This window comes from Giraffa tippelskirchi, chromosome 6, assembly GCF_054371585.1.
Source record: "Giraffa tippelskirchi isolate mGirTip1 chromosome 6, T2T-mGirTip1v1.2.pri, whole genome shotgun sequence".
Classification (NCBI taxonomy): domain Eukaryota; kingdom Metazoa; phylum Chordata; class Mammalia; order Artiodactyla; family Giraffidae; genus Giraffa; species Giraffa tippelskirchi.
The window spans coordinates 87,803,720-87,818,069 of NC_137280.1; the positions used below are offsets into that span (position 1 = coordinate 87,803,720).

Below are 14,350 nucleotides of genomic sequence, written 5' to 3' on the forward strand. Positions count from 1 at the left end.
TTAGCCCATCCTTCCTCCCAATATTGTTACTCTCTTGATGGTGTTCATTGATGCACAGAAGTTTTAATTTTTAAGAAGTCCAGTTTCTCTACTTTTTGTTCACTTCTACTTTGGCTATCTTGTCTTTAAAACACTGACCTACCACAAGACCACAAAAATTTACACTTATGTTTCTCCTCCTCCAAGACTTTAGTAGTTTTAGTAACTGCATATAGGTATATCCATTTGGAATTAACTTTTTAATGGTATGAGTTTCACAATTTTTGTGAGGTCCACCTTCGGTATATGGATATACAGTTGTCCCATCATCATTTATTGAAAAGATTATTCTTTCCCCAGGGACTTGTACTGACATCCTTGTTAAAATAAGTTACCATCAATAAGTGTTTATGCCTGCATTCTTGGCTTTTCCACTCATCTATCTTGATTCATGTTGTTTTGTAGTAAATTTGACTTTGGAGAATTGACTCTACCAATTTGTTTTTGTAAAGATTTTTCAACTATTTTGGATCCCATGAAGTCCCGTGTAAATTCAAAGATATGCTTGTCAATTTCTGAGAACTGAGATATTGATAAGGACTATATTGAATCTACAGGTCAATTTTGTGGAATGCTGCCATATTAACTGTATTATCTTCTGATCCATGAACATTGGATGTTTATCTATTGCTTTCAGTCTTCCCTGATTTCTTTTGATGATCTTTTATAGTTTTTAGTGTAAAAGTCTACTACTTTCTAACAAGGTATTATTTTTCACACATTCCTTCTCAGAAGTAGATTAACCAGTAAACCACATAATTTACTGTCTTGAATGATGAGAAAAATTCTGAACTGTCATCTTTGTGGGGAAAAAAAAGACACTTTTCCATATTTTTTACAAGCAACTCTTCATGGAACCATTGTGGAAGAAAGCATGAAGGGAATGTCTGATATTCAGATTGCTGGAGAATTTTAGTTTTCTGCTCCACATGGTATGCTCACTTCACTCCCAGCATAGTCAAGGAGTCATGACCTAATTCCCCAGTTTCCTTGGACTAATTCACCTGCTTCAATCTTTTTTCCTACAAAGTTCCTCTAATTGAAGATATATGACAAGGAAATTGAGCTTCAGAAGTCTACCTTAAAATGCAGTAAGAGAGGAAATAAGATCAAACCCTACATGGAGGGTAAACAACTAATATGGTTTCCCAAGATTTTTCTGGATTATGTCCTAAAAAAAGCTTGAGTCACAGGCAACCTAGGGCAGTTGGTCTCCATACATGCATGCTTCAACTTCACTCTCCATTTCTAAAGATTACTAACATTTTCATTAGAAAAATACATTTTACTATTTGCCATGCACTGCACTAAATTAAGAGAGATTAAGATTCTAATTTCACAGAGCTTACATGATAAATAAAATGCTTTATCAGAGTAAAATCGGAACCCTGTGATTCTTACATCTTATAAGCTGAGCTGGATAAAAAAAAAAAAAGTATATATTGTTACTGCACAGTTTTGTTTTATTTACATATATATAACAAATTCGGAGAAGGAAATGGCAACCCACTCCAGTACTCTTGCCGGGAAACTCCCATGGACGGAGTAGCCTGGTAGGCTGCAGTCCATGGGGTCGCTAAGGGTCGGACATGACTGAGCGACTTCACTTTCACTTTTCACTTTCATGCATTGGAGAAGGAAATGGCAACCCACTCCAGTGTTCTTGCCTGGAGAATCCCAGGGACGGGGGAGCCTGGTGGGCTACCGTCTATGGGGTCGCACAGAGTCGGACACGACTGAAGTGACTTAGCAGCATGTAACAAATTATTTCTTTCTCAGAATGTTACCTAAGCAAGATCTAAACCAAAAGATTTCACCTACGATAAATGTCCTACAAACACACACTGACCCCTTTGTATCACTTCAAACCAAATGGAAAATGACTGGAAATGATCATAATACACTAAATTTAAAATGCCCTTCAGTTGTTGTTTGTCACTAAGTCATGTTCAACTCTGTGGACTGCAGTCCACCAGGTTCTTCTGTCCATGGGATTTCCCAGGCAAGAATACTGCAGTGGGTTGCCATTTTCTTCTCTGGGGGATATTCCCATCCCAGAGATCAAACCCATATCTCCTGCATTGGCAGGCAGATTCTTTATCACTGAGCTACCTGGGAAGCCCCATCAATGGATATATGTTGTTCAATTGATATGTCATGTCTGACTATTTGCGACCCCACTGACTGCAGCACACCTCACCATTTCCTGGAGTCAGATATCCCTCATCATCCTGTCCCTCACCATCTTCTGGAATTTGCCCAAGTTCATATCCATTGAATTGGTGATGCCATCCAACCATCTCATCCTGTCTTCCTCTGCTCCATCTGCCGTCAATCTTTCCCAGCATCTGGGTCTTTTTCAATGAGTCAGCTCTTCACATCAGGTGACCAAAATGTCGGAGCTTCAGCTTCAGCATCAGTCCCTTCACCATCAACATTGAGGGTTGATTTCCTTTAGGACTAACTGGTTTGATCTCCTTGCTTTTCAAAGGACTCTCAAGAGTCTTCTCCAGCACTAGGGTTTGAAATCATCAATTCTTTGGCACTCTACCTTTTTTGTTGTCCAGTTCTTGCATTGGTACATGACTACTGGAAAGACCATAGCCTTGACTATACACACCTTTGATGGCAAAGTGATATCTTTGCTTTTCAACACACTATCTAGATTTGTCATAGCTTTCCTGCCAAGTAGCAGTCGTCTTCTAATTTCATGGCTGCAGTCACTATCCACAGCGATTTTAGAGCCTAAAAAGAGGAAATATGTCACTGCTTCCACCTTTTCCCCTTATATTTGCCATGAAGTGATGGGACCAGATGCCATGATCTTAGTTTTTTAATATTGAATTTTAAGCCAGCTTTTTCAGTCTCCTCCTTCACCCTCATCAAGAGACTCTTTAGTTCCTCTTTGCTTTCTGTCATTAGAGTGGGTATCATCCACATATCTGAGGTTGTTGATATTTCTCCCCCAAAACTTAATTCCAGCTTGTAACCCATCCAGCCTGGCATATAGCATGATATGCTCTGTGTATAAGTTAAGTAAACAGAGTGACAATAAGCAGCCTTATAAACTGTTGCAATCCTTTCTCAATCCTGAACCAGTCAATTGTTCCATACAGGGTTCCAACAGTTGCTCCTTGACCAGCGTTCAGGTTTCTCAGGAGACAGGTAAGATGGTTCATTATTCCCATCTCTTGAAGAGTTTTCCAGTTGTTATGATCCACACAGTCAGAGGCATAGTCAATGAAATAGAGGTAGATGTTTTTCAGGAATTTCTTTGCTTTCTCTATGATCCAGCAAATGTTGCTAATTTAATCTCTGGTCACTCTGTCTTTTCTAAACCCAACTCGAACATCTGGAAATTCTCCGTTCACGTAATGCAGAAGCCTAGCTTGAAGGATAGATATTAGCAAAATATAAGCCAATAAATATAGAAGATATGACAGAAATAGATCATGATAACTTTTCAGTATTTAGTAAATGGCCACTAAATGCATTGGGGGAAATTTTGTCGAAAGACAAGTCAGCCCCACAAAATTTCCCAAGAGATTACTGATTAATTACAAAGAACAAAGTGTGGTTTTTTTATAATGTTAGATTAGACAGCCACCAAATGAACTAATGATCAATCTCAACATTAAAAGTATCAGTGTGACATTGACTATTTCCTGATAAGACATGAATTTATAGTATCTCATTTGTGATAAATAAAGGATTGTGACAAATACATCTATCCTAAAGCTAATCCAGCCTTTACCCCAAGGTTTGGCAAACTACAACTTTCAGGAAAAATATGGAAAGCTGCCTGTCTTTGTAAATAAACTCTTCTTGGATCCTAACCACACCATTCACTGATTCATTGCCCATAGCTGCTTTCAGGTTATAATATCAAGTTGAGTGCTTGTGAAAGAGAATGCAAGACCACAAAGCCAAAAATATTTACCTTCTGGTCCATTCTAGAAAAAGCTTACAGGAATCTGTTCTTTGAGACCAGGTTTTCAGTACACATGAAATACAGGGGAAAGGCACACAAGTTAAATGATATCATGAGGAAACAATCAGGCAATTACAGAACATAGGAAACTCTTCTAACGTCAGTATCCTTGTAAAAGGCTCATAAGGCTATTCTAGATCAAAGTGACAAAAGTGCCGTGACAATCAAATTCAATGTCAATTTTAGTAGGACTCTGGTTTGTATATATGCTATAAAAATATTCTGGAGACAGTTGGGATAATTTGAGTATGCATCAGATATTTAAAGTTACTTATAAAACTATTGATTTTCTTGGGTGAAATAATAGTATTATAATTATGTAGAGCATATTCTATAAATTCTTCAATATTTGATGAAGATGTATTAAAGAATAAAGTGTTGCAATGTCTCCACTGAAAATCAAGTATTAGCAGGAAAATATACATATGTGTATATGTATTGTGAAATATTTTATAATGTGACACTATGCTAAAAACTGTGGTTTTAAGGTATAGCCTATACAAGATTTTAATGTGTCATTGTACCAAATTCTCTCTGTTTAAAATTATAAATTAGATCTATCATAAAAATAAATAAATTTATAATCAGTTATTAACTCCTTAAAACATATATACTCATGAATTTTTAGGGAGACAAAAAATGTCTTTTTTAATAGAAAACTAACTTAGTAAATAGATAACTTATAAATATATGAATTTGTATGGCTATATGCTGATGATTTAAAGTTTAAAACTTAGAAATTAAAAAAAAGAAATAAAACAAAATTATTAAAATATAGAATAAAATAGAGAATACTTACATTTCTGGCTAGAAAATAGAAAATGGAAACAGGTAACACCAAACTAATAATGAGAAATATTCATAGAAACTACAAAGTCATGCCTTTCGTTGAACCCAGAGAAAGCTGATATACAACAAAGAAGCTTAAACTCTAAGAAAAGATCATATGCAAAGATACCATCAGGAACACTGGTTCACATATACAGTGCACACACAAACACACACACAAAAATGATGTGACTGTTACAAAAATGATGAACAGGATTCATCTAAATTTTCTTAATTAAAGAAAGTTCTCTCAGCTTTTCACTGTTGCATATGATGCTAACTGTAGGTTTGTCTTACATGGCCTTTTTCACAAAACTAAAACAGAAAAAATTAAATTTGTATGAAATATCAAAAGCAATCTTGAGAAAGAAAACAGAACTAGAGGGATGAGGGTCCCTGAAATCAGACTATACTAAAAATCTACAGCTATTAAAAGCAGTATGCCACTAGCACAAAAAAAGAAATATACACCAATGGAACAAGGTAGAAAGTCCACAGATAAACTCACACACCTGTGGTTGTACACTCTATGACAAAGGAGGCAAAAATATACAATGGAGAAGAAGCAGTTTCTTCAGTAAGTGGTGCTGAGAAACTGGACAGCCACATGAAAAAAACACCATGCAGAAAAATAAACTCAAATGGTTTAAACACCTAAGTGTAAGGCCGAATAGTATAAGACTCTTAGAGGAAAACATAGGCAGAACACTCCTTGACATAAACTGTAGCAATGTCTTTTTTGATCCCTGGTGGTCCAGTGGTTAATGCTGGAGAAGTGGGTTCAATCCCTGGTCAGGGAACTATGATTTGACATGCTGAGGGCAACTGAACCCACATGCAACTACTGAGCCCACGTTGCAGTGAAATATCCCACATGATGCAATAAAGATCCCATAACCCACCACAATTTATACGATCTGACATAGCCAAATAAACGGACAAATAAACATTTTTCAAAAGAAAGACCATTTCAGAATGGGAGAAAATATTTTCCAAAGAAGCAATAAACAAGGCATTAATCTCCAAAATATTCAAACAGCTCATGCAGCTCAATACTAAAATAAAAGAAAAACAAAAATGGGCAGAAGATCTACATAGATATTTCTCCAAAGATGATATGATATGCATATGATATGATGTGCTCAGTCACTTCAGTCACGTGGGACTCTTTGCACCCCCAGGGACTGCAGCCAACCAGGCGGGCTCCTCTATCCATGGAATTCTTCAGACAAGAATACTGGAGCGAAATGCCCTCCTCCAGGGGATCTTCCCAAATCAGGGAGTGAGCCTGGGTGTGCTGCATTGCAGGTGCATTCTTTACCCACTGGGCCACCTGGGAAGCCTACCCCACATATCCCACATACAGATGGCCAAAAAGGACATGAATGTTGCTCAACATCACTAATTATTAGAGACATGCAAATCAAAACTGTGAAGAAGTATCACCTCACACCGGTCAGGATGTCCATCACCAAAAATTCTACAAACAAGTGCTGTAGGGGATGTAGAGAAAAGGGACCCCTCCTGCATGTTGGTGGGAATGTAAACTGGTACAGCCACTATGGACAACAGTATGGAGATTTGGGGGTGTCAGTGGCACTAAGGAGCAGCACAGAAGCACTTCATCAAGGGAATGGAGGCCAAGGGAAGAGTGAAGGGAATAGGACACCAGTGTTGTCATGTCCAAGAGATGGAGCATGAAGAGCTTCACCTTTAGAACTAGAGGACACCAGTGATCACAGCCTTTCCACATAGATGGGAAAAGGTCATATGAGGACACAGTGAGAACGGGGCCAAGCACAAGACCAGAGAGAACTTTCATCAGAAACCTACCCTTCCAGCACTTGATCTTGGACATCCAGCCCCAGAACTGTGAGAAAATAAATTTCAGCTTTTTGAGACACTCAGTCTATATTTTGTTGTGGCAGCTCTAGCAGAACTGATAATCATGGCCACATAGAAAATAGTGAAAGTTTAAAAATGCAAAGAAAATTATCATAATTCCATTGCACAGACTTTCAGAAAATTTGAGGGATATATTTTTCTTATCTTTAAAAATATATCAGAAATATTTTCTTTCATCATCAAATATGAATCTCAGACTATGATGAGCTTTGTTAAAGAATAAAATCCTTAGTTTTAGGCCTACCAAGGTTTAGGGATGCTGGGCTGTCATGAGGGAAATCTTTGTGGTGATGGAATATTGATGCATCTTGATTGCAGTGACAGTTGCAGGAATCTACATATGTGATAAAACAACATGGAATGACACATACACATCATACCAATGTCAGTTTCTTCATTTAAATATTGGGCTATCATTATATAAAAATGTAGTCTTTGTGGGAAAATGACTGAAGATTATATAGGACCACGTGGTACTGTTTTGCAACTTCCTCTTAATCTATATTTCAAAATAAAACTTAAAAAAGTCTGAGTTGGCTTGTTTTTCCCCAGCATGGCCCCCAAACACCAGTCTTCATTTCCACCCCAAGCAAAGAAACCAAAGAAAGCAAGGCTGACTCCTGCCTCCAGGCCAGACAAGGCATCTGCTTCTTCAAACTTGCCAGAGGAAGAAAAAAAATAGCAAGAAGCAATTGAACATATTGATGAAGTGCAAGGTGAAATAGATTTAATGAACAAGCCAGTGAGTAGATTTTGAAAGTAGAATAGAAGCATAACAAACTCCACCAACCAGTTTTTCAGAAGAGGTCAGAATGGATTGCCAAAATCCCAAAATTTGGGGTAACAACATTTGATAACCATCCACAAGTGTCTGCACTGCTTGGGGAGGAAGATGAAGACGCACTACATTTTTTGACAAGAGTCGAAGTGACAGAATTTGAAAACATTAAATCAGGTTACAGAATAGATTTTTATTTTGATGAAAACCTTACTTTGAAAACAAAATTCTCTCCAAAGAATATCATCTGAATGAGAGTGGTGCTCCATTTTCAAAGTTCACTGAAATCAAATGGAAATCTGGAAGGGATCTGATGAAACGATCAGGTCAAACACAGAATAAAGCCAGCAGGAAGAGACAGCATCAGGAACCAGAAAGCTTCTTCACCTGGTTTACTGATCATTCTGATGCAGGTGCAGATGAGTTAGGAGAGGTCATCAAAGATGATATTTGCCAAATCCATTACAGTACTACCTGGTTCCTGACATGGATGATGAGGAAGAGGAAGGAGAAGACAACGACGATGAAGAGGAAGAAGGATTGCAAGATATTGATGAAGAAGGGGATGAGGATGAAGGTGATGAAGATGATGATGAGGGAGAGGAAGGAGAGGAAGATGAAGAAGAAGATGACTAATGGAAGGAACACATGGATTCCAACCTTTTCTTGATTTTCCCCAGTCCCTGGGAGCAAGTTTCAGTCTTTTCTTTTTTTTTTTTTCCTCCTCTTGTGCTCAGTCGCCCTGTTTTTGAAGTCTCTTTTCTCCTTTATACCATGGTTCACAACTTATTTGGGGGGGAAATACCTTGAGCAGAATTCAGTGGGTAAAGAATGTCTACCCACTTCTGTTCCAAATTTATTTTTACCCCTTCCTGCCTCAACAAAAACTTTATGGAATCATACCACCATGCTCTGTGGGAAAAAAAGAAAAACCTTCTCCCTTAGCTCTGCTGGAAACTGGAGGGTGCTAGGCCCCTGTGTAGTAGTGCATAGAATTCTAGCTTTTTTCCTCCCTTCTCTGTATATTGGGCTCAGAGATTACGCTGTGCCTCTATATGAATATAGACAGTTAGCATTTACCAACATGTATCTGTCTACTTCCTCTTGTATAAAAAAAGAAAAAGTACTTTAAAAAATGAGGTTTATAGAAGGTTAGCAAAGGGTGGGTTTGAGACGTTTGGGTGGGTTAAGTGGGCATTTTGACAACATGGCTTCTCCTTTGGCATGTTTAATTATGATGTTTAATGGAAATCCTTGCAGTTTAAGATGACACTTTAAAAATAAAATTCTCTCCTAATGATGACTTGAGCCTTGCCGCTTGATGGGAGAATCAGCAGAACCTATAGGATCTTATTTGCAATTGAAATTCTCTATTGTAATTTTGCTCCTGTATATTTTTAAATTTTTCTTTTTGTTTCACTGGAAAGGAAAGATGATGCTCAGTTTTAAACATTAAAAGTGGACAAGTTGCTTGGTTACAATAAAACTAAATGTGTACACAAAAAAAATTTTTTAATCTGTTAATATACAGCAAATAAATAATTTTATATTCACTCTAAACTAAGGTCCTCATACATGCAAAAAGACCAATAAAATTAGTCTTAATGCTTGATATAGGAGGTCTTCATATATCAAAACGATATAAAAACCACTTTTGAAGAGTCTTGCAGTACAAATACCAGTAATGCTACGCAAATACTTAGAAATTTCAGTGAAGTAATCATCATGCAAAACAGGAGGAAGAAACATCCAGACCAGTGATTTCCTGTTAGGTCATGAAAAACAGCATGTGTGTGTGCTAAGTCGCTTCAGTCATGTCCGACTCTTTGTGACCCTATGGGCCGTAGCCTGCCAGGCTCCTCTGTCCACAGGATTCTCTAGGCAAAAATACTGGAGTGGGTTGCCATGCCCTCCTCCAGGGAATCTTCCCAATACAGCTATCGAAACCATGTCTCTTCAGTCTCCTGCATTGGCAGGTAGGTTCTTTACCACTAGCGCCACCTGGAAGAGCCCCATGAAAAGCAGAAGTCATACTGAAAGCTAGAAGTCCCTCCCCCATACACAGACCAAGATAAGATATCTTCTGTGGCTGAGCTTGACAGTCTCTGCACCATGAGAAACAGGTATCTAAGTCTGCTTCCAGGTAAGTAGAATTATAACGATAAAGTTAGACAACTAAAGCTGTCTGAGACTCTTTATCCAGTTTGAGAATTTTCTCTGTTCTTTGCTTTAAAAAGCTTTTGCTTTATTTCTGTTTTCCCCAACAAAGGAAAGCAGGGAAACAAATTTAAGAAGGGTATTAACTCAATTATGTTAAGTTCTCAAAGGAGAAAGTTGGTGAAACTTTTTTTTTAATTAGTTAATTAATTTATATTTTTGGTTGTGCTGGGTCTTTGCTGTTGTTCGTGGGCTTTCTTTCTCTCTTTGCTGTGCATGGGGGCTCCTCTTGGTTGCAGTGCACAGGCTTCTCATTTTTGCGGCAACTCTCTCTTTTAATAAACTTTTTATTTCATATTGGCATATAGCTGATTAAGGGCTAGGCTAGCCACTCCAGTATTCTTGGGCTTCCATTGTGGTTCAGCTGGTAAAGAATCGCAAGCAATGTGGGAGACCTGGGTTTGATCCCTGGGTTGGGAAGATTCCCGGGAGAAAGGAAAGGCTACCCACTCCACTATTCTGGCCTGGAGAATTCCATGGACTGTACAGTCCATGGAGTCCAAAGAGTTGGACACAACTGAACGACTTTCACTTTTACTTTTCATAGCCAATTGACAATGTTATGATAGTTTCAGGTGGACAGCAAAGGGACTCAGCCATACATCTATATGTACCCATTCTCCTCCAAACTCTGGTAGCTCCTATTGTTGCAGAGCATGGGCTCTAGGTGGGTGGGCTTCAGTAACTGTGGCCCATGGGGTTAAGTTGTTCTGCAGCATGTGGGACCTTCCAGACCAGGAATCGAACCCGTGTCGCCAGCATTGGCAAGCAGATTCTTGCCCATTGGACTACCAGGAAAGTCCTAAGTTGGTGAAATGCATTCCCAGGGAAACTTAACAAAGATTTCCCATTTTACCACCTGTATTAGCCCAGGTTCTCAAGAGGAACAGAACCAATAGGATGAATCTATAGGGGTGAGAAAGGATTTTATTTAAGAAACTGATTCATGATATTGTGGAAGTTGGAAAGTCCAAAAATCCCGAGGACCAGGGGCAGGCTGGAAACTCAGGATGACCTGATGTTGCATCTCACATTCGAGGGCCTCCAGAAGCAATTTAATTTTTTCTTCAAGGAGGTCAATTTTCTTTTTCCTCTTAGGCCTTCAACTGATTGGATGAGGCTTTATTCAGACTCTACTGATTTAAATGTTAACTCAGAAACAGACTCACTGACTTAGAAAATAAGCTTATGATTACAGGGGGGAAGTGGGGGATGAGAGCTAGATTGGGAATTTGGGATTCACATGTACCCACTGCTATATTTAAAATAGATAATCAACAAGCACCTACTGCATAGCACAGGGAACTCTGCTGAATATTCTGTAATATCCTAAATGGGAAAATAATTTGTAAAAGAATAGATACATGTATATGTATAACTGAATCACTTTGCTATACACCTGAAACTAACCCAACATTGTTAATCAACTGTGGTCCAATATAAGATAAAGATGAAAGAAATGATTTTTCCTGCCAAACAATGCTAGTTCATGTAAAACCTTCACAGCAATATCTAGACTAGTGTGGTACCAAATATGTGGGTACAGCGGCCCAGCCACATTGCTACATAAAATTAACCATAATATCAACTAAACCTTATTAGTCTTCAGTCATCTACAACTGAAATAAAGCTCATGCTATTATGCTATTACTACCATTGCACTCATTTGGTCAAACCAGTCAATTCCAAAGAAAATCAACTCTGAATATTCATTGAAAGGACTGATGCTGAAGCTGAAGCTCCAATATTTAGGCTAGCTGATGCAAAGAGCTGACTCACTGGAAAAATCCCTGATGCTGGGAAAAATCGAGGGCATGAGGAGAAGGGGGCAATAGAAGAGGAAATGGTTAGATAGCATCATCAACTCAATGGACATGAGTTTGAGCAAATGTTGGGAGGTAGTGGAGGACAGAGGAGCCTGATGTGCTGCAGTCTACAGAGCTACAAAGAGTTGGACATAGCAACTGAAGAACAACAACTCATTTTGCATTGGGGAAACTGCTTCAAAGGACAGGTGGCATTTCCAAAGACACGTGGCCACCAAGTGAACATTTGTATGCAGACTTGGATCTTCAAGTCCATTCTCCACCAGGATCCTCTGTGACATAACCGTGTTGAAATGGCAGTACAGCCTGGAAGAGGAATTCCTTTTTATCTTTGCCTAAGAAGAAAGATTCTGTAAGGTACACAGCTCTGAATGGTTTTTCTTAGGGTTCATCTGCTCACTTGGATGGCATGACAGACTAGGTACTGACTGTAGGGTAGACTTCATCCCTTTACACCCAAAATGGTTTCATATCACAAAGCCAACTGCTGTCAGTGATTCATTTCAGGGCTGGACTGAGATCAAGGAGAGGAGCTGTGACCTCAGTGCACTATAGAAAGGCCAGGAGCTCATCTGCAGGGAACCATAGCAGCCACGGCTGCTGAACCTAGAGAGGCCACTTATCCAGGGCAGACTGAATCTACCTGCAGATACCTTAGTTCTCATATCTACCTGTCTTCACCCTCTCCTGATTCCAGGGTTCTATGTCCTGCTGACACCATCATGAGGTAGGGCTTGGACTGTCCAACTCCAAACTTGGACTGTCTAACTGCAATATCCATGCTCTTCCTATGTGTCCTGAAACATGTAACTGCAACAGGAGAAACCATCCTGGAGAGAAATCCAGAGAGATTTCGGCCATTGCCAGAGGACAAAGAACCTGAGTATGGGCAAAGGCACCCCACTCCGAGGACTTTCTTCCTCCTTCAAACATGCCCCCTCATTTGGGAGAGGTTGGACTTTCTAAGATGTGTTCTTGTCATTAGCCCTCTGTGTATACTCTGTCCCTTTACATCTAGCACATGAGGTTCCATGAGGGCTGTTCCTATCAGTAACTGATTCCTTGGGGAGTCCCAGGAGATGCAGGGGAAAGGCAGAGTCCTCGGTTCTGTGCAAAGCACAGGAACCTTGGGGAGGCTGCTCGAAAGTGGAGGGCAGCAGGGACACCGCCATCTCCCCAGGAGACAATGGCCACATGGAAAGGGTTGAAATTGAAGCTCCATTTTCCTATATTTGTCATCTCTGTCTTTCTGCCCCAGGACTCTTGGTGCTGCTGCTGTTTCCAATGGGACCTACAGCCCAGAACAGTAAAGGTGAGTCTGGGGGAAGGTGGAGAATGCATGCCAGGGTCTGGGTTCTCTCATTGACAAGGGAGAGAAGGAGACTTATTTTTCAAGTGAGGCCCAGAAATGGTTCTCTGGGAACAAGAGAAGCTGTTTCTTCTCCCTAAATGCCCGGAGTGTTTTGAACTCTTCCCCTTTGGAAACCATCATCTCTCTCCCTTCCTCCCTCCCTTCCCCCATTCATGCTTCCTTCCCTTATTCTGCCCATGGACCCCCAGATGATAGTTGGTTTCTTTCATTCTCTGGAACTTCTGATGATGGTCTCCATCCCCACTTCTGCCCTCCACAGCCTGTGCTCTGTGGTGCCCTCCGAACTCCTCATGTGTCAATGGCACCGCCTGCCGCTGCGCTTCAGGATTCACTTCTTTCTCTGGGGAAATCTTCACGGACCCCTTGGAGAGCTGTGATGGTACAGAGACTCGGGGTGGTGGCAGGACATGCAGAGAATGTGGGGTACAGCCCAGTACCCATGGGAGACATGGGTATTCGATGGGTGCCTCAGCCTTTGTCCTCAGAACTGTCAAGCACAGAAAAAAGAAAAACAAAAAGATACAAAGGTAGAGAGATGAGACACGAATAATCCTGGCTTCCTGGAGAGGAGCTGGGTCTCCAGGAGTCTGGAGTCTGAGCCTCAGTTTGTCCTTTCAGGACTGAGGAGGGAGATGCAGAGCTTCTACCCACTCCCCACTTCAGCACTGCCCATTGTGTCCCAATCTGGGGTGCCAGTCAGAGGGCTAGGAAGATCAGAGCTGATTGCACAAGCTTCAGGGATGGCTTGTTCCAGCTGCATCCTAGACCCAGCAGTATTGACCAAGAGTCTAAATCTTTCCAAAAAGACACATGGATTACATATCAGGCCCAGTGCTGCAGAGTCAGGTAGGGGATGGGGATCTCTGTCTTGAGGGGCCACACATCTCTGGGAGGTGACTCTTTGCCCTGTTGTGTTCCAGACATCAATGAGTGTGGAACACCCCCACTAGTGAACTGTGGAATATCTGCAGACTGCCAGAACACGGAAGGGGGCTACCACTGCACATGCACCCCAGGATATAAGCCTATTTCGGGGGCAATAATCTTCAGGAATGAGAGTGAGAACACATGTCAAGGTAAGAATGATGCTGCATTTTCCACCTCTCATTCTTGAGGTTTCAGGGTTACCAAAATACTGAGTCATTTCTGAAGCATCCAGGGATAGGACCTTGGTTACAGGTGTAGCACCCAGGTCTGAGTTGGGACAGTTTACAGGTATGTGTCCCACCTGCACAGAGAGGCAGATGGTACTAGCCAGGGACCCAGGTCCTGGCTTTGCCACCTGAGAGCTGCATGTGTGACACTGGCCAGGATGCTTATTCAGAAATCATTGTTAACATGTGAGATGTGATAATATTATTGTGATTTTCTGTTTTCTTTATTAAGTACCCCTA

The 14,350-nt window shown here is 40.3% G+C and overlaps 1 protein-coding gene and 1 pseudogene across 4 annotated transcripts in view; both read left to right on the forward strand.

Moving 5' to 3' along the window:
* The first annotated feature begins 7,316 nt into the window (after positions 1 to 7,316).
* Positions 7,317 to 8,177, forward strand: LOC145511526 (protein SET-like; annotated as a pseudogene).
* A 1,141-nt stretch (positions 8,178 to 9,318) lies between these two features.
* LOC145510353 (adhesion G protein-coupled receptor E2-like) overlaps positions 9,319 to 14,350 on the forward strand; it is a 55,180-nt gene continuing 50,148 nt past the window's right edge. Inside the window, exons 1-4 of one of the 4 annotated variants that reach the window (XM_081501270.1) lie at positions 9,319 to 9,684; positions 12,843 to 12,896; positions 13,216 to 13,335; positions 13,877 to 14,032. In XM_081501270.1, the coding sequence (XP_081357396.1) occupies positions 9,654 to 9,684; positions 12,843 to 12,896; positions 13,216 to 13,335; positions 13,877 to 14,032 (361 nt within the window). In that variant the 5' untranslated portion in view covers positions 9,319 to 9,653. Of the gene's footprint in view, positions 9,685 to 11,359; positions 11,942 to 12,842; positions 12,897 to 13,215; positions 13,336 to 13,876; positions 14,033 to 14,350 lie in introns of those variants that run through there. The other 3 variants (XM_081501268.1, XM_081501267.1, XM_081501269.1) reach the window with 3 other exon arrangements.